At 42.1% G+C, this 20572-nt stretch overlaps 1 protein-coding gene across 16 annotated transcripts in view; it reads right to left on the bottom strand.

Annotated features, from left to right (window-relative positions):
- Nucleotides 1-20572, bottom strand: part of FNBP1 (formin binding protein 1) — a 96633-nt gene that overhangs the window by 51828 nt on the left and 24233 nt on the right. For all 16 annotated transcript variants that reach the window (XM_084299211.1, XM_084299199.1, XM_084299208.1 and 13 more), the window contains exons 2-4: nucleotides 14064-14179; nucleotides 10068-10124; nucleotides 7420-7567 (exon numbers count right to left, since the gene is read on the bottom strand). In XM_084299211.1, the coding sequence (XP_084155337.1) occupies nucleotides 7420-7567; nucleotides 10068-10124; nucleotides 14064-14179 (321 nt within the window). The remainder of the gene's footprint in view (nucleotides 1-7419; nucleotides 7568-10067; nucleotides 10125-14063; nucleotides 14180-20572) is intronic.

Genomic DNA, 20572 nt, shown 5'->3' with positions numbered 1-20572 from the left:
ATGAGGTGCAGAATTTTCAGAAGTTTATGGGGGCTGTCTCACAACCTTCACTCTCACAAAAACCTGCAAGCAGGTTTTTAAGTGTTCATTATCTCCCCCAAACACCTTTTATTCTATATTTATGAGACTTGCGCTAGCAATCACCACACTGACTTCATGATTTCCCTAAAAAACACTTCATCCAAGCATTAGACCTGCTAAAAAACAGCGTAAAACACAGCAACTTCAGCCAAAAATTGTCTGGATTGCTCCAGACACTTAGACCAGCATGACAGCATGGGTGCTCATGCTGTACCAAAACCTGATCATGGGGAATATTTTACTTATGAAAGGCTTAAAAAAATTAAAATGCCTTGTTTTTCTTAGCAATTGATTGCATGGTTAAATTTAAGGTCTGCACATTACAGTCTGTTTAAATTACAAAAATACAGATTATTAAATATGTCTATAATATATAAAAATAAACTCAAGCATAGCATTTGGTTCATTTGGCAAGAATTTTCAAAAGATATCGTACACATACACATTTCCTTTTCTGTTTTCTTTGTTCAAGCTAGATAACGTATTGAAAAAACAGTTACCTTTGACTTTTGTAACTTGCGTCCTCGGCTCACATTGATAGACAATGCAAAGTCAGTCCTAGCAATGTAGTTTTATTGATAGAAGGAAGCACTATCAACGCTTTTATCACAAACGATTCCTAAAGTAATTACCAGTGTCTAAAGCATAAATAGAGATGGAAGTCAGTGAACATTTTTTTCTCAATTTTCCCAGCTTAATTCGCAAAAAGCCTTGTCAAATGCTTTTCCTTTCCTCGCAAAAGACAGGAAATGGCCTGAGAAGAGATCTTTGTTTCCAAGAATAACAACACGCTCTTGAGGCCTTATCGCTCTCATTTGTAATAGCAGTAGTAGAAGACAGCCCTGTGAATAATGACATGAAATACGTGCCTATCTTTGCACACTTTCATCACTGCTACTTCTTAATATTGTGGCACAGCCCTGTTCTCCTGTGCAATCCTCACCGTGAACATTGTTATTCTTAACGTGGAACTCCCCTGAGACGTGGGTGAATGGGAATCTAGCCAAAGCTGGTGTGAATTTGACTGGAATCGTCTCCTGGAGCGGTGTGTGCCAAAGGAATCGGTTACAGAGCACTAAAACCCAAGTGTCTCAGACAAAGGCTAGATCAGCTGCACAAGACAAACAAGTAGCAGATCAGGATCACGCCTGCCTGGCGATGTGCCAGCAGGGACAATAAGGGGAGGAAGAGCATAGAGCTAGAAGACACTTTGTGACAGCGATGTCTGGGGATGTTTTGTGCTGTTTCATGCTACATAGCCTCATAGTCTTCCTTACACCCAAGTCTGGCTGGGGCTTTGTAAGGCAGAAGCAAGCAACTTGTTGGACATGGAGATGGCTCCGTGGTGTGCCGATCCTCATGGCAGAGCAGCGCTGCGTGGCTGCAGTTCAGCAGCACAGGAGCAGAGCCACGGGGTCCTCCAGCACGTCCTGCCACGCTGACATCCTCCAAGGCAACAGGCCAGAAGGCCAGGGCTCCTGGGAAACAGGTATTGCAGTGCTCGGAGATCATGCACCCCACTCAAATCCTGCCCTGGGGTCTGATCACGTCCTTAAAAGCCCGGTTGTGCTAAAGCGCCCTGCAAGAGGAAATCTTGGGGCTTCTCCACAGGAGATCCAACTTTAGTACCGAACACCAAGGTACAAAGAAAAGAGCTGCCTACCACTACTGATCAGCATCTCTGGCCCTCAGGCATTGCAGAGTTCTGCACAGAGCAGGGAAAGTGACTGCTGTTAGGAGACATCTCATCTCCCCCCTGTAACAGGCTGTTCCTCTGAAGCACAATGCTCTGGCGAATGCACAGAAAACAAGACTGCATTTGCTTGCAGCTATATTGTTTGGCAGCATCCTTCATGGAGTAAACAGGAGTCAGTTTATTCACATTTTTATTTCATACTTCACTGTATCCATTCAAAACTGGGTAGTGCAAGACACCAAGTCCAGTGGTCTAAACTTTAACCCCACTAAAACTAACATTCACAGTACACCTTTCAGCTGAACTGGGTATTGTTGTTAGCTTCCCACCCACAAATGTTTTGGAAACTTGGGTAAGCACTTGCTTTCTCCCATTCCAGAACCATCTCTGACAGCAGGATTAGATGATACATCCAAATATTTAGCACAATTTCATTATATTTGCACTATAGTTTGGGGAAAAAAGAAACAAGGGCTCATTAAGCATATACAAAGTTTATTACGATCTTCCCTAAGCAGTTTGCTGCATTCCCTCATTTCTCATAGCTGCTGCCTAACACTGACACAATTTAGTTTCATGAAATACAGCTGCACTGCCTTGCAAGAAAGAGAGGATGAGCATGTGGAAGGGGATTGTTGTGCAGCATACTGAGCACAACAGAATCTCCCATAAATGCCCAGAGTTTTCTTTCTGTTCATAAGCAGCTCCTGCAGGCTTCTAGCTGCCAACCTAACTATTCATTCATTTTTATTTTTTATACCTCTAGGCGTAGGCCAAACCTAAATCCCTCTAACTGCATTCGTTGGGGCAGTACATTGGGTAAGTGGATAAGTCACAGAAGAAGAGCTGGAGTAAGCTCAGTTTGAATCTAATCAACCCAAATCTGAAGTATGGCCAAGCCTTTCCTTCCACTCTGTCCCTTTTCCTGCTGTCTGCGTTGCCTCTTTAGTTTCTGGAAGGCAGCAGCGTGTCTCTGCACCTCTGCAGCACAAGGCACAGCTGTGCTCCAAACCTGGAGGCACATCCAGAATACCACATGGAAAATCCATTGTGCACTTGACAGGGCTGTATTCTGCCACCCTGCACGGTGCAACTCCATGAGAAATCCTGTCGAAAACCACAGGACTATTTGCAGAACAGGGCACTATTCAGAATGAACGAACGTGGCAGAATTCCTCCAATTATTTACTTTTCATCAACACCTGAGAGCCTCTGAGAAACAGAAAGTTCTCTGAAATGCACACCCCCAGTATGAATACACACAGGGAGGGCGCACATGCTGCACCATGAAGAACCAGACCATTTTTACCCTTGCAGTACCCATAAGGATGCATTCATTCCCTGCTCTGCTTCTATCCTGGCACAAAATGGAATGTATTGACTTCAGGTAAATTCTCTCCCAACCACAGAATCCCAGTGCTGCACCAGTTCAGTCTGCAGCAGGGCTCTTGGCTTGTGCTTGACTTTCATGCTTGATTGTATGGAGCCAGCCGATCCCCGTGGGGAGGTGGAGGTAGAGGTGAAAGCAGAAGCAGTAACAAGAGGGATAGTTCATGACTCCCAAACACTTTTTTTTAGCAAAGCTGATGCCAGAGCAGTGGCTACACAGAAACACAGAGCAGCTGCTGCCAGGAGGCCTTGAGTCAGACCTGGGTTGTGAACAGGGACCCAAAATGAGGATTGTCACAGGAATTAATTTGTGAGTTTCTATCCAGGCAAGTGACAGCACTGAGGGTCTTCCTCAGCCAAAGTTGAGAAAATGCCTAAATCATCTCTCTTGAGAAGCTTTAAGGAATTAAAAAAAATAAAAGGAAATCCTCAGTGCTTGGACTGCATTGGCTACACTTGCTCAGAAGTCCAAGCACTGGTGTCACCAAAATAGAAGGTAGCAAAAAATAGCTGGTGTCTAAATTTATGCATATTCTTAATAGAATAAAACGTGCTGAGTAACTCAGCAGGCACAGCAACATGGAGGAGACTCCCTCATTTACGCAACCAAAATGCTGGTGATCATTCTCCCACAATGAGAACAAGTGGTCTGCTTAGGAGCTGCTGTCACAACCAGCAGCAGTCACGCTGGGTGGGAGTAGAAGTCTTGAGTACATCTCCAACCCGCAAATGCTTGTGAAATAAAGGAGCCTCAAAGGAGCCTCTCCTGACGTTACCGGGAGCACCTCCTTTTCTTTCATCACAGATGAGCAAGATTAAGACCCAATTTCACAGGGTGCCTGGCTCAAACTTGACAGCTTCCACAGTTACCTCAAAACATGGTCCTTGTGAAATTGGGACTGCACAAAGAATGCCTGTAGAAGTTCTTTCCCTGAACCACGCTGGCGATCCCCCACTCGTTGGTGTGGTTTGATGACAGATGTCTTCCTACAGTGAAGGGGAACTCAGGCACAGCCTCAACAACCCCAAAAGGAAGACGGATGGTTTATGACCTTCACATGCAGCATAGGAACCGACATTTCAGCTTGGAAGTAGTTATCAAGGTCAGTTGAAAAAGAGAATTACTCACATGAGAGCACAGACACACCAAGATCAAGAGAGCACAAAAAGAAGTGAAAGTGAGGAACTGTACTGTACGAGTTTCACTTCACTGGAGAGCTGGGAAGAACCGAAACAGTGCAAGGAGTTCTCCCTCTTACACACACAAGCTGTATGGGAATAGCAGGCAGGGTGTATGTGCAGCTCCTGTGACTGCAAGGGCAGAACACAACATCAGCTGGTACAGTATTAACGTCAGTGTGGGCTATGGAAGGGGAATGCACAACACAATGAAAGTGAACACACCGACCTGTGTCGCTGAAGATAATTGAGTTTCACAAAAAGATTCTTTGCCTGATTTCTTTCTCTAGTGAGCAAAAACCATCATATATGTCATTGGTAAAAACAAAAAGTAACCCAGGACTCTCCCCAGGCTTTAAACCAGGCCAGGAGAAACAGGAGTTATCTGTCTTTTGAACAACAGCACCAAGCCACTGTGAATTTGCAAGTCATCCTGCTTGTTTTTAATTAGCTTCTTGCCATATTTTCACCATTAGCAACTATCAAACATGGAAAACTTTACAAAGGCATGTATAAAGCACACCTTTTTACACAGCAGTCCAACAAACTCACTTAAAAATTGCACACAAACTGAGTTTTATCCAACAGGAAACTAGTGTAAGGCTTTATATACTATCAGGTTCTGTGCTGCTTACTTACAGGCTATGGGCTCGTAGCTGTCACGGGGGAAAACAAAGAAGTGTGATTTACTTCTGTGCAACCAATCGCCTGCTGGTGTAATTCCACTTTAATCAATAGAGCTAAATGAGCATGAAAACAGAGTAATGTAGGCATACATAAGACCCTATGCGTTTCAACATCACCAGCCTCATCGCTCATGCCTGCTAAATGCACAATTCCTATTGCATTTTGAAGGGATTCCCTTTAGAAATAAAAGCTCTCAAGGCTGGTGCATTTGTCTGACCACTTTGCTGTATCTGAGTACCCCTTTTACACACTTATGCTTATGATGCATCTGTGGATCATTCCCCTTTTCCATGGAGAAAAATTATGACAATAAAAGCAAGGGTGCTTATGTAACTCAATCATACTGAAACCACTGGAAGTTTGTTCCATTTTACACATATTTAGGCTCTTGTATCATTTGGATTAAGTCATTCAAGACTCTAGACAAGAAGCCCCCCCCCAGGTCCTATTTGTGGATTATTCCTAGACTCAGGAATGATCACCTTTTCCTACGGCTTGCAGCAACTCCTAGCACAATGGCTGATCACGCATTAAGCAGTAAGCACAAGAACTCTGCCAGCAATATTACTGGAAATCCCAAACCGTTCATCAATTCATATCACAAGAGGTTTTGCCAGAGCATCAGACCTCTGTGATATTTACACAACAATCAGCTTACCCTGCAGATCCCAGCATGATTGATGCAATTGTGTTTTATGGTATGTAATGAGAGAGACTATGTATGAAAAACGCCTGAAGGCAGAAGCAATTCCCTTTTCAACACCACTTGCTCATAAACGAAAAATCCAAAGGAATCAGACAAGGATTCATAATTCACAACGTTTATACTCATGTTATAAGAACAAAACAAGCACCCATGACTGACAGCTATCTTCTGTTAAAAGCTACAAGTTATCACCAGCAGCGCATAAACACACTGTCAGTTCCTTTTTTTGCTGTTCCTATGCTGTATTGCTGGACTGACATTAAAATAATTTGCTTGTCATTCACCCATCAGATACTTCTGAGCCAAACTTACTATAAAACTCTACAAGCATAAGAAAAAAACAATACAGTTACTGCTCGCATTCTTTACAAGACACCAAGCCCTTCATTATTTTACTTAAGATGTCCAAGAGATATTCCAATCACTTCATAAGTCCCTATAATTTAGAAATCAGGTAAAAATTAGAAATGACAACAAAACACCACACAGAACACTTTTTTTTTTTTTTTTTTTTTTGACTTTGCGTATTGTACAGAGTTCATATGGAATAAAAGGTCACAGAAGTAGCTGAGATAACTTTCCCATCCCAACTATATGCAAAACACATTTCCATGCTGCTGGCCAAATAATGTGTTTCTAAAAGATTACACACCATTCTGCAAATGAAAGGTGTGTCCGTATGTTCATATCCGCTGTTGACAGGCTTACTATTCTCATACCACACTTAGGAAAACACAGTAATAGTCAGGAGTCTGGTCTTGCAAAGCACTTTAATGCAGGCTTAACGTTTAGTGGGGCTATTTATAAATGCTTAAGTTTTGCTGGACTAACAAGAGCACTTTGCACTTTCCATAATGGACCAATTGGCTACCATCTGGAATTGAAGTATGCGGCCTGATGCTCCCTTGCCCTGTTTCATACATGGTTAGCCGTTTCATACATGGTTTATGAATATTTTCAACAATAAATACCGTTCCTTAGGAACGGTATTTTATGCCCACGCATTCCAGGGATAAAAGATTTCAAGGCAGGGGAAGGAAACAAACACATCTCAGCTATACGCCTTTCACAGTTGGTGACATGCAAATTAATCAGCTTTCAACTTTTGCTGTAGTTGAGGAACCTGCGTGCCTGCTACCAGTTAAAATACAGTATTAACAAAATCCTAATTTTAGCGATCTTGAAAGACAACAGGTTGAAAAAAGAGTCATCAACATCACAAAACAAAGCAGACCCCGCACTTCTCGTTATAAATCTTTTTTGAAAGAGTTTTGCTGACTAGATCTGGCTGAGAAGCAGGAAAACGTGAATCAAGTTCATAATAATAATTCTTTATGAAAGTTTCAGTAATACAGCTTCTCTGTTTATTTCATGCTTTATGTGGTGCCTGGACTCTTCCCTAAACAAGCTTTTGGCTAACAGAGCCTTGAGCACAGATGGGTTTCTGACCTTATTTAGCAGGCATTTTCCTGAAGGCATAGCTGTCTGATTTTATAACATTTGATTCAAACGGTTCAGTGCCTTGGCCAGGGCATGTAACCCACTTTTTTAATGCTTGGTTCATTAGCAAAGCTTGTGTTTATTAACTGCATGTTAATTTTGCTTAACATTGAACTCCACTACCACTAATTATCTGTCTTAATTAGCAATTAATCGTGAATAATAAAAAACATTCAGTTACCGATTTCCTCTCTTGTTTCAGCTCCTGCACATAGCGTGTTAACTCTCCAGTGATAAGAGAGGTCATGTTCTCTGAAATGACCTCATGCTGTCCGGCATAGTCATTCATTTCATTTAAAGTGGCTAGGAAGGCTTTAGTTGATGTGTACCTGCAGAGGACAAAAATGCATTTGGCTTTTAGTCCCTTTGTTTTCAGACACCCACACTGCAAAGGGAGGTTGTACCCTTCTGAAGCATTTACTATCGTTGCACCAGACTGAGTACAAATTAGCACAGGTTCACTTGAAAATGCCCTCAGAAGGAAACTGATCCCGCACACTGACGGTCTGATAAATTTATCTGCATTTCGACAGTTTGACATTGGCTCTTAGAACACAACACTTTGAGAAAGCCAAGTGTTTTTATCAGTACTGCTCTGGGACTTCACTGCTCTAATCTTTACTCACCAAACATTTTCGAGTTACCCTCTTTCAAGTCCTACAATTCAGTGCACAGAGTCAGTGAACTCCACACCTGGCAAAATCCAACCAACCAACCTTTGGCTAGCACTGTGCAGAAAAGAAAACTTTGCAAAATGTTTGTTGGATTTAGATTAGCTGTAACTTACAGTTTTCCAAAAGACAGTGAATTTACTAACCAGGTGTTCATTGTCAAACCACATATTTTGGTCCCTTCCATTGCAAGGTTTACTTTTCATATTACTCTCCAATACAACATTCCACATGTTATTAAAAGGAAGAAGTGAACATCTGTGCACACAATTTCAAAAACAGCAGGTGATGTCACCAGCATATTCAGCACTGAGCCAACAGAGCTGCATTTAAATTCCCCTGCTTGTTGTACTGGTCAGCTGGAAGAACACTGCTTTGAAGCGCTGCACTTGCGCACGCTAGGAAAACTATTAATATTAAATGGTAGCAGTTTGCACAAATAACATCACCTTCAGGCAAAAATCCAAAGCGAAGGGGAGAGATTCAGAGGAAATAAAGCGGAGCGGTATGAAAGGAGATGAAAGGCATTGGAGAAAAAACAGGGGGGAAAAAAAAGAAGAGACCCAAACCATTAAAAGCAACCACATTCACAGTCAAGCTGCAGTACCTCAAGAGACATCCCAGCTGCAAAAGCCAGGGGATCCAACCACGGAATTACAGACTGATGATAAACTTGAAAATGCATCATTTTTAGACAGGCTGTTTCAATGCAGCGTCCAAGGCATCCAAAGGTCACATGACAACTCCCCAGACGTTAGAGACATGGGGACACTCCATTTAAAAGGGCAAAGGATACACAGAGTCTTCTGTGTCACATTGCATGAGCTACTTAGTTTCAATATCCTTTTCCAGCAAAGGAAGATGTGTCCAAAAGGTTGTTGTAAACTAAAAATACCAGTTTATGGTATAGCTACCCAAAGACACATTTCTTCCTAATCCCAGGTACAGACCAACACAGCCAGTGTGCTGGTAATATGAGCTTCCTTGTGTAAATATCACTGTTTCAGGAAACAATGGCATCAATAAATGATTCCCAAACAGCGTTACTAAAAATCAATCAAAAACAAAATGAAAAGGCTGTTATCTTGGTTGATACAAACCAGCAGGGTAGCTGTACAAGCCAGCTGGGGAGGGGGGTCCTGACCCAAGAATTTAAATCAGTATAATAGTACAGTTGGACCTGAATCCAAACTCCTTTGAAGCGTTTCAAGTTTCAAGGTCAATGGTTCAACTCTGAAGCAGAGCAGCCTCCTGCAATTTAAGGCTGCAGGGTCAGAATCTTTTACAGTGCCTTTGCTCAAAGCTGATGCATTACAAAACAATGAAGTTAAGGAATTTTAGAAAAAGTCAGATTGCTCCACAGAAAAGGTTACAACTCTAGCTTATAGCTTGTCCATTGGAAGGCTTCTCCTCTAGAAAGCTCTCTTTAATAATATCTTTGATCTCAGCAAGGGCAGGAATGTGTTGTGGTCTTTTTTTTTTTTTTTTTTGACATGGTTTACAGCCTTCCATATGCATTTTCAGTGTCACTGAGTGGAGGACCTGTGCTTTGAGACTGCAGTCACTATCTGCAAACATTACGTTAGTCCCCTGCCACCAGGGAGACAGTCTGAATATCTAAATAAACAGCAGGCACCTGAGGCAACGTAACATCCTTCAACAGCAGCAAGTCATGTGTCAATCCGCTCCAGGACACTGCCTATTACAAGCTACATCTCTCTACCTTACTCTTCAAGAGACCCTGATTTCTCCTGTGGAGCTACAACACGATCTCTTTAATAACATACTAGACTGCCTCGTCAGTCCATTAGAGTAATTTAATACTTGCATGGACTGCTCAAGTTTCATGCTAAAATTAACAACTGCTTCTGTTCCTGCTGAAGGTAATTAGAGTTTGGTCATTCACTTCAAAGAACCAGCACTGTATAGTCTGGCTTGAAGATTTTAAAGTACATTAGAAAAGACACAAAAGAAAAAAAAAAAAGGCATCTAGTACCCAGAACACATATATAAGCCTGCTTATGAATATATGATCTCTCTCTTCTCTAGAGTTCAATGCAAGTTTTTGGTTTAGAAGCCAAATCCTTGTAGGTAACCTAACTATAGCTCCCCTTCCTCTGTCAATGAATGCTTACCCAGCAGTAGATCATGAACGTACCTGTACTCTTCCTCTTCTTTGGAGTTCTTTTTGGGTTGATATTTCTTCGAAAGGTTCCTAAAATTAAAAGCATATATGAAGTTAAATTTTAAATACCCTTTAAAATAAGTGGATGGTCTTTGCATGCACACAGTGGCACTTCAGTTTTTATTTGCAGTGGCTAGGTATCTACCTTATCAGAAGTATGATCACAAAAGAAGGGGCCCCATTGTGCTTCCATCTGCGTAACTGCAATGAATTAACAGGCTCTGAACCCAAGAAGTTCATAATTTAAAATCATAATGTCGATACACAACGCACTTGAGTTCTGGTTCTGCTGATGCACATCCCCTTTGCCAGAAAGAACCTTTTATAACCCTTTTCCTGGCCCTCAGACACACAGAGAAGCTGTAAGAAGTCCCCCCAGTAGAAGGTGCTATTCCACACACAAAGGCAGGCAGCTCACGGAAGTGCGATTTGCTGCAGGAGATGACTCTGACCCAGCAAGTTTGCCTGTCTTTTGCAGGATGCTTCCAAGGAAGAAAAACAATCCTGGTAAAGCTATGGGAAGCTGCACTGAGATGATACAAATGGGATAATTCTGTGATCGTTAACTGATGCTGGCAGAAATGTGAAATTTGATTATTCCAATTAGCACAGACGATTACATCTCATTACTACATACGCAACTAATGATTTCATTTGAAAATATTGATATCTTTCTCCAGTGATCTTATCTCAAGCAAGGAAGTTGAACCTATCTTGGTTAGCACACCTGACTTGTTCTATAGCTTTCATTTTTCCTGAAAAAGATGACTGCAAACCCCTAGCCAGCAGCAAATCTAGGATTTACAAAACACATGCTGTCCACCACTCAGCGCACCTTGCTGATGCTTAAAACCCAGGATGATGATGCATATTTGGACTGTAGCGCAACGTAACACCATACATGATGCAAACCAGGGAGCTGCCACATCTTGCTTAGCAATTAAAGCCTTTTCAGGGCTGCAGCACTGGGATGTCCTGCATTTTAAACTCAGCCTTGTTACTCTATGCCTTCCTGCAGCCTCTGTTAGCCTACAGTTAAATAGAAACCACTTGGGTTAACTTTACAGATTGTTTTTCACTGATTCCAAGTAACATTTCAGTGGTACTGATGCAATCGTTGACAGATGAACTACTAAAATTCATTGGCCTATCTATGCTATTTTTTTTAAGAATTCCCAGAATTAAGTCTTTTCTTTCTGAAAAAGCGGTTTCTTTTCAAGTAGGTGTAACCCAATCCTTGCTGCATGCTGGTTTTACTGCTAACTGGGAGACAGCAGAGCCTCTTGCCTCACTTTTCTTACTCATTTTGTTTTCCCTAAGAAATTAAGTAGCATCAGCACCAACGGAGTTCTAGCCAGAGCCCTGGCAGACTTGGACAGCCATAGACTTGGACAGTTCCTCAAAATATAAGTATCCCTCCTGGGCAGCCCCCAGATAAGCATCTCCATTCCAGCCTCTGCCTTCTCTGAGAAGAGGATGCTCTGGAACAATGAACTTTTCTCTAGTTCTGCACACAGCAGTTTCAACCAAATATCAGCACAGCAACAATTCTGCAAACTGTTCTGCCTGATTACGTGTGGATAGGAATGCCTCCACACACCTGCTTGAAGAAGAAAAAAAAAAACTGAAGGAAACACATTGAAGACTAAACTAATAAGGTATTTTCATACTCAGGATGGACATCTCCCTACTATCATGCTGCCCAAGTAATTCAAATACAAGGCTACAGTCCACTGAACCTCTAAAGGTACAGAAATGCTACTGGGTCAGGGTAAAACAACAGCAGACAGTACGCTTTCACAGAAAACGGATTTAGAAAATATATAATAAGGAACAAAGAAAATAATAAAATGTTTAACCCAGTTGCTAATCCCTATAATGCACTTATAAAAATGTACATGTATATCATATTTAACAGGGTTTTTTGATTTCTGTCTCCTCTTTGTTAATCAAAAAAGTATATAGGGTTTTAACCATGACGCCCACAAAAAAACAGAAGTGATACAGAATCTAGAAGTGATACTTCATCCAGTAAGAGCCAATCTGACTATCACATGTTGAAATTCAGTGTGCAATTATGCAGTGTCAGGAGCAAAATATTGGCACTTCTCAGGTTCAAGCTTGAAAAGCAATGACACCTGCAAATCTAACAGCGATTAAAGCAGCAACTAACGCATAAAAACAAAAGATCAGCAATAAAATAGCAATTCTAAAAAGATTCTGTGCTAGCCTGTGCACCTGCCTCTGATTCATGTTTCTGTTTGCCTTTCACTCTGCATCATTTTTATGCCTTCCTAGCTTGTTTCTCTGCTCCCGCATTTTCACTTCTGACACCTTATTCTTTCACGCAATTATCCATCAGAGGCTCGTGATTCTCAGAGTAATAGCTTTAGATAGCCTTCTCTCTGACCATCTCCCACTTTCCTTTAACATTTTGTTTGCTTATTTATTTTCATGATTATGCTCTTCGTGCCTAAAATTCATCACCCTTAGAAATTCAGTGGGTCAAGGGTGTGATTCTTTGTAAGACAGACTTGCTCACACAGGTAATCTGCTGGGATTTCCCAGTCTACTCATGCTCTCTTCCACCTCACTCTGCCTCTGTAACTCAGTCTCTTCTCATCTCCATAGGATGTGAGCAATTTGTTCCTTCACAACTTATATTTTCTATTTCCTGCTCGTCTATATAGCAGAAACTCTGGGAAATCCTTGTGGCATTCCCCTGAGAAAGCACATAACCGTGAAGGCAGGGCTTTATCAGGTACCAGCCTCTAGCAAATAATAGGCCATTGCCCATCTCAAAAGCCATTCAAACTAAAGCATCAAAAGTTCTGAGCTAGCTTTTTTTTTTTTTTTTTTTTCTTTTTAATAGGCATTTTGCTTTAGGTATATACAGATCAACTAGAAGCGCAGATCTCAATCTCTATAAATACCGGGAAGACGGAAGGAGATTCTAATATGTATTATAATCATGCAGGGGGAAAAAAGGGATGGATTTACTGGAGGGGTTGGGAAGCATTAGTCCTGTACTCCCCCTCCCAGTTAGCTTCCATCCCCTTCACCCCTTCCACTTAATTACCCTGGGCACTAGTGGCTGCCAACTATGTTGCATCACAGCCTCTCTCCACAACAGCTGGGCTGTGCTCCCCACTAACCCTTGTTCACTTCTCTTCTGCCCTTCTGGGGAAAAGGGTAAGAGCTACCCATTGTGGGGTGGTTCTTCACGCCCCTTCCCTCCTCCCTCTTCTCCGTTCACAGTGGGTCTGACCTCAAGGAATTGGTTTTCAGGGTCTGGTTCGCTTATACTCGTATCCTTACGTACAACCTGACAGTCAACCCAGAAAACACCCAGAAGGAATTTCCAGTAATTTAGCTACTTCAGATAAATTCCAAGGACCTCAGCTCTGTTCGAGACACATTGCAAGAACATTGGCAAGACTCTCAAAGTGTCAAAATTCAAATCTTAGGCTGCAATATGACTGTAGACTAAATTTCCATGTGCCGAGACTGACTTTCTGACCTGCAGTTTCTTCAACGCCAGTTCAACGAGAGGTTGAAGCGTTCTTTTGTTATGAAAAGAAACCCTAAACTTTGTCCTGTAACAAATTATTATTGTACTGAATTCTTAAAACTTTCAGAATTCCTGTGCAGTCCTAATTTCATGGAAAACATTACAACGCTACCCCAAAGCTTGAGCCATTAACCATGAGTAAATCAGGAGTAAGCCCCAGTGTGCTATTCAGTCACCTAAATACCCTTACTTTTACAAAGCATATGATGTTTAGCAGAGATAAAAACCAGCATGTTAAATTAATTTTAGCTTTCCATTCTTTAAACTAAAGCTATTCTCCATCTAAAAGCAATCATTATAAGCTACACAAATTACCACCACTGTAACATGAACTTACAGATGATTACAGGCGCTGAACAGATGCAACTCAAAGTCCAGAACTTTGCATATCAACTTACCTAAGCTGCTTTGCATAGCTGAGTTCAATCTCTGTTCTTTCTTTTACAAACTTGATGTATTTTTCCAGAACATCAATACCCCATTGTGTGTGTTTTTCTAAATTGTCAAACTGGTCCTGCAACGAAGCAAAAAAAAATAAAAATGTTTAGTCTCATTGAACATAGAAATAACTAAAAATAATTTCCAAAGTACATATCGCTGCAAAGTAGTATTAATATTTTCCATTGCCACAGTTAGACATTTTTGTAGCAACGCAGGTTTTTTAAATCAACAGAAATCTATATTTTAACATGAGGCCAAGTCAGTAATGCTCTTCGTTCTTCATTTCTGAATCACTTCCATTTCATAAAATTCTGGCAATTTAACTGAACACAATTTTCTAATATCAAGACATACCAAGACAAATGATAAGAAATGGATACTCTTGTCAGAATTTTATTGCACTCTAAGAGTTAACAGGAGTTCCATGAATTTGAGGCCTACTCCTAATTAATAATTCTAATATTAGTCTAAAAAATAATTTGAATTCAGCCTTTGTCAGTGCTAAGAATTTATAATACCTCTTAGAAAAGCGAAGGCTTTCTACAGAATAGAACTTACTTCCCCCTACAGCCTCATGATTTGTTCAAAAATAGAAGATGTGCTAGCAAATGATGCCACAAAATTACATTAGCTATGTTTACAGCAATTCTTCTTGTCTATCTACTTTTATATACAGATGCGACTTTGTTCTTCAAAAATCACTGCCCTCAAAAACACAGTCACACATGTTTTCACTAAAGTCTTTTTCAATCAAGAACATTCCACAAGTCAGTTTGGGATTTGCAAATGCCAAGAGAAATTAAGCAACTCTAAATCCAAATTAATTATCCAAGCCAACTTATCACTATATAGTTAACCTGAAATTACTTTTTTTTTTTTTTAATGTAGTTGCTTCAACCATACTCATATTCCATAATCATCCATTCCATGTAGCATTTCAAAAGTCACTGTTTCTACAACGCTTTTAAATTATGTTTTAAGCAAACTTGGTATCTTGATATACTGCATACTTAACCCTACCGAAATGCAATGTAAACAAGCTATTTAATATCAGCCTGAATGACTTGGCAGCAGGTTCCATTCTGTATTACGTGGAAAGCAAAGAAGAGATTTTGTACATCTGTGGTACAGAAGTTAGATTTGCAATGTTTTCCAAAAATATCTATACACCAAGAGATTTAGGTCAAATGCTTAGCTGCCATAATTAAAGCTTCCGACAGAAGCGATGCTGCTTTCTATCTGTCTTGTGATTACCAGTTTGTAGGGCTATCATCAAGCGTTATCAAGGTGCTATAAACCCACTTCCTTAGATGCACAAAGCGAAAAAAATAACAAGCCTACTACAGAGCCTCGTTTCTGACTCTGCTGCTTTTAAGCAAATACCACTTTGTGTGCTGCAGCGTTTCCGGTTCGGACAGAAAATGAGATCGTATCAGGAGAGATTCTTCCAGCGCTGAGCAAGACAACTGCACACAGAAGCTGCTGCTTGCTAACGAAAGTGTATTTTGAAGGAAAGAAATCAGAAATGCCTTACAGGAAGAAAACTTGCAGAACTATCAAGAAACCAGTTAAAACAGCAGGTAACATGCATGGAGCTGGACACATCGGCTCTGGGTAGCTGCACGGTTGCTCTGCTTTAGCATAAGGGACTGCTTTAAACCCATCAGCCACAGCAGACTAGGCTTCAGTTTAAACAATGTCAGTTTTAGACAACGAAAGAGTCACAGGGCAGGAGGAAACAGCAAAGGGTAATAGTGTACAAGTATCAAAATAGCAAAGAACTCCTATGATGCCCTAAGACCTGTGCTCCAGAAGCCATGGAAAAAATGGTTAAAGGCAACTAAAAAGGAGGACTCAAACTGCACAGAATAAAATTCTGATATCCAGCAAAGTCACCCTTAAAGCAAAGTCATGTCATGCACTCAAAAAGAGGATGTCTGTATTCTGCAGAAGGCAGAGGCATGTACTGTGCCGGCAGGTATTTGCATACAGACCGCACAGCCAGGGAGAGCACAGCAATGCCAGGGTAACACACACACCTTTCCTCGGCCCGCAGGGCTCCCAGCAGTGCCTGAGGACCACAAGAGGCAGCTCCTGCTCAGTTCCTGATATACAGCCTCTAAATCTCACAGACTACGCTGGTGTCGAGAAAGTGCTGCAAACGTGGCCTTTGTAAGGGTTCTGATAAAGAGGCCGTCTAGCTATCCCACGCTCTGCTCTTCCACAATTTACATTATTTAACATAAACACATGCATATAAAATAAATACCCGGCAAGGCAGTCCAGTACCCACAAGTTTACATATATTCACACACACTCCCAGCTTTGAAAAGGGAAGTCTTAGGTAGGGAAATCCAAGTGCTAACCCCCTGTAAGCAAATCAGACCACTCTTCTCAGATGTTCTGTACTGCTAGCAAGAAACTAACTTGCATCTTACTGTAACCCTACCCAAGAGGAAAGGTCACAGCTTCCCATTAAGGAAGAATGCCCTTTGAGGAGGATCGTGCCCTTTGAGAGAATTCAAACTGTGCTAAGTGCACGGAAAGACACCCTGGAAAAGCAATCTTGGTAGTGGCTTGTTATTTTCTGAACGAAAATCACCAGCAGTACAAGCCTCTTCCACCACCGCCTCCCCCCCTCCCACCTCAGGCTCTGTTCTCAGAGCATCCTTTAAAGTAGGAAAAAAACCTGCAGATGACTCCAAGAAGCTAACACGGTCTGCTCTGTGGTCCTTTGGATCAATCTGGTGGGCTGTTTCGGTGGCCTCACTATGTCACGTCTGGAGAAAGAGAACTCCATGCTGTGCAGAGGCGAACACACCGTGCTGCTGCTGTCTGATACACCGTGAGAAAATGCTGACTTTCTATTTATAAAGCGAGGAAAGAAACTTGTGTCCCACACCGAGTGGTAACTAGAAGAACCTTGACCAGATGAAACGATGAGCACTAACCTCTGCTAGCAGGCAAGGTGAAATATAGCTCCTTTCTGCAGACTTTGCTAAAGATAGAGTTTCTGTCCTTTTCCGGGCATTGAACAGTTTTGGCCTGAGTGTCATTTCACTTAACTGCCAACGCCCTGCAATGATGTGCTATACTGGGGTCATGTGCCCCATACCTTCAGTTCTTCTCTGTGCTCCTTAAGGACGAAATAAAGTCAGTAAAATTGAGAGCATGAGATTTGAAAGGAAAGAATGCAGCCAGAGGGGCCTACACCATGCATGCCCTCCTCGTGTCCTGCATCTGCTCAGCAAGCTGAGGGTAGGGGAAGGCTCTGCATTAAAGCCAACGAAATCTAATGACAAATGAGGGTACACAGAAGGCTTTGGTCATCAATTTAATTTACAGAATTCCCAAATCACCAGTATGTGCAACCAGTACAAAACCACAGTCTCTAAAAGGAGATTGTTAATTTCTTAAAGGCATGTTATTGTTGATGATTACTGTCAATTTTAAAAAGATTTAAAAGGCATTTGTTATTTCCAAAGGTCACCACAAAAATACATTACTACTTGGAATCCGAAAAGTTAAAAAACCTCTTCTATTCTGTAGAAAATTTGGTCTAGTTTCAGTATCATAAACAAAGAAGTCTTCACCCTTCTCCATAATAGACTGCTTCCCATAAGAAGATTTCCCATAAGTAGGTTTGGAAGGGAAAAAAGTGAATAAATTTCTTCAAATACCCCCAGTACTTCAGTACTACATTTCATCTCAGTTTTCACTGAACTCCAGAATCATTATATTGCATAAAACAAGCACTTAAAACAAGTAATTCCAGTAAAAATGGTATCATGAAGAGGGCAGAGCCAGCAGTAGGTCAGCTAGCACTTGGGCTAACCTAAGCACTTGTAGCACCAGGTGTAAGCGGCTTCTTGTACTCCAAGAGCAAAAAACTTGGTGAGGGATTCCAAGCCTGGAGCTCAATAAAGGTATCAAGGTCCCACTGAAAGCCTGGGAGAAGTATCTACTTTACAAAAAGGAGCAAGAGTGGAGGGTGTGAGGATTCCCATGGTGTTTGCACAACCAGGAGCAGCCTGATGGCAGCAGTATGGGCACAGAGCTGGGTGCACAGGAGCAGGTTACACACGCTGCTACGGCTCGACGGGGGTGCTCAGCTGCTGGAAGCTGGCTCAGATCCCTTGATGAGCTGCTGCTTCAGCTCTTCATTCCAACCTGCACATCTCTGTTTCTTTTCTGCAGTCTTCTCAGCCTCCCACTCAGAGGGCAGTAGAAAACAATACATTCCACGAGGCCTTTAGCACTCTTTGAGAAAAGTGAGAAAACAAGATGAGAAGCATGGCGAGGTGCTCAGCTCCCACCAGACCACAGGGTGGGGAGACAGAAGGGCACTTTGTGCCTATTTTCTGTAAACCCAATTGTTTTCTAGAACGGTTTGCTACTTTCCTCTGACTCAGAGGCCTGTTTGCATACAGAAACACTCCTGAGCAAAACACAGTAGTGACAAACGAGGTGTGTGGTCACAGCCCCCACGTTACCATCTGTCCTTTGGCCTTCCAGTGGGCCAAATTGCATCCTCCTCCATTTCCAAACCCCCGTGCTTCCTCCCTGTGGTACCAACAGCTCGCTAAAGAAGACGCAGAGTCCTGAAGGGTGCTCAGGAAACACACATCATGAGAGTGCTCGCACAGCTGGGACCTGCTCCTCCGTTGGACCCCAGCAGCTCCCACCAACAGTGCCACTTGCCAACACAAACACCGAGCCTCCGCCGAGCGCCGGGGAGCCGAGCACACGAGCTGAGCCACCCGGCTCCACGTGGGTGGACAGCACAGCCTCTGGCTGCGAGCTGCCGCAAGCAAGCTGCGTCTCCGCGTCTCTTCAGTGCTCAGCATCTTCTCGAGCAGCTAGACAAAAATGTAAACTCCAAGGAGGAAAGACCTTCGTCGCTAAGCTGAGTGGGAACTGGGCATCCAAATACCCAGCGGGCTTTGAAAATTTCATTTCTAAGGCAAAAGTGTTTCTGACTTTGTTTCTGTTTCCATTAATTCCCTCCCAGTATTTTTACCCAAATAACCTCATGCTCACGCATACTTTCTGAAATTCAGCTGCAGCCTTTTTACACTGACAATGCTTAAAATGGAAATGGTCCTGCTATTTGCTTTTCCTTGTTTTAGCTGCTACTTTAAGCTGTCAAATTCCCTCACTTCTCAAGTATTCTCCTGAAGTCACATTCACCAACATAGCAAAGTATTTTGGGAAGAAGAAAGTTAGCCATTAAAAAACCCTCCCTCCATTCCTAAGCCACAAAACATGGAGTACAACCAGTTATTGAGCAATAATGTTATTCATGTGGTCTTCAGGGATCAGGTCAGTAAGATATTCCTAATTCTTTCAAGAGTGCTTTCATCTATTGTGAAATCCTCCAGCTCAGGGCTCATTCAAATCCAGGGATGGACGAGACCTTCATTTTCACCAACAAACCCAGAGGGGGCTGCGGGAGAGCTGGGGAGGGACTCTTTGTCACGGGGTGTGGTAATAGGACAAGGGGGATGGCTTTAAGCTAAAAGGCTGTAGATTTGGATAGGTTTAGATATAAGGAGGAGAATCTTTACTCCGAGGGCAGTGAGGCCCTGGCCCAGGCTGCCCTGAGGAGCTGGGGGTGCCCCATCCCTGGCAGTGCCCAGGGCCAGGTTGGATGGGGCTGGGGGCAAAGGGCTGGAACTGGGTGGGCTTTGAGGTCCCTTCCAACCCAAACCATTCAGTGATTCTATGATTCTGGGAGACTTTGCCAGTAAATTCTGCAATTTTAATCATTATGTCATCTGTTCAAACCTGCTCAGGTTAGGGTTAGGTGGTGATGTAACCAAGCCCAGCTGCCATTCCTCCTGCTGCTTCCACAGGTAGCAGCACAGGAGCCAGGAGTTAGGAACACCAAAACAAAGCCAAGTGGGGAGTTTGAATGCTGCAAATTCAGATGCTAGTAACAGAGAAACAAAGCCTTTGTATTTAGCATAATCCTCCTATATTACTAAATCCTGCAACATAATAAGAAAACCACGATTATTAAATGTTAAAAATATTTAAGACTTTCTACTCTCTCACTCTCTGGGGAATTCCATTCCATCTCCTCCAGAATCCACTCTCCTAAAAATGTATATTAGAATAGGGGAATTGAATATGTTTTTTTTTTTCCCCCCCTGGTTCATACCTACCCCTCCCCCATCGATTTAAAAAGAGGAAACGTCCGTTTCTATAGAAAAAAGGAATTAAAAATCAAGAACATTAAAGTAAATTAGTATTTGAATACTGTAAGTGTATTTCAAAAACTTCAAATTAGATAAAAAAAGAAAGACTGATGAACCCTGCACAAGCTCAGTTAGGTCCCGTATGGCACGATGCAGTGCTAGCAGAATACGACAGGGTTCAGATACACAGGTTCTCGGAGACCTACAATAAAGCTACATGCAAACGTAGCAGTCTTCAGGCAAATTAATAATGCAAAACCAAAAAA

Source organism: Netta rufina, assembly GCF_964035555.1.
Source record: "Netta rufina genome assembly, chromosome: 20".
Classification (NCBI taxonomy): Eukaryota; Metazoa; Chordata; class Aves; order Anseriformes; family Anatidae; genus Netta; species Netta rufina.
The sequence above is the reverse complement of the archived record's forward strand: the minus strand, read 5'-3'. Positions and strand labels throughout refer to the sequence as shown.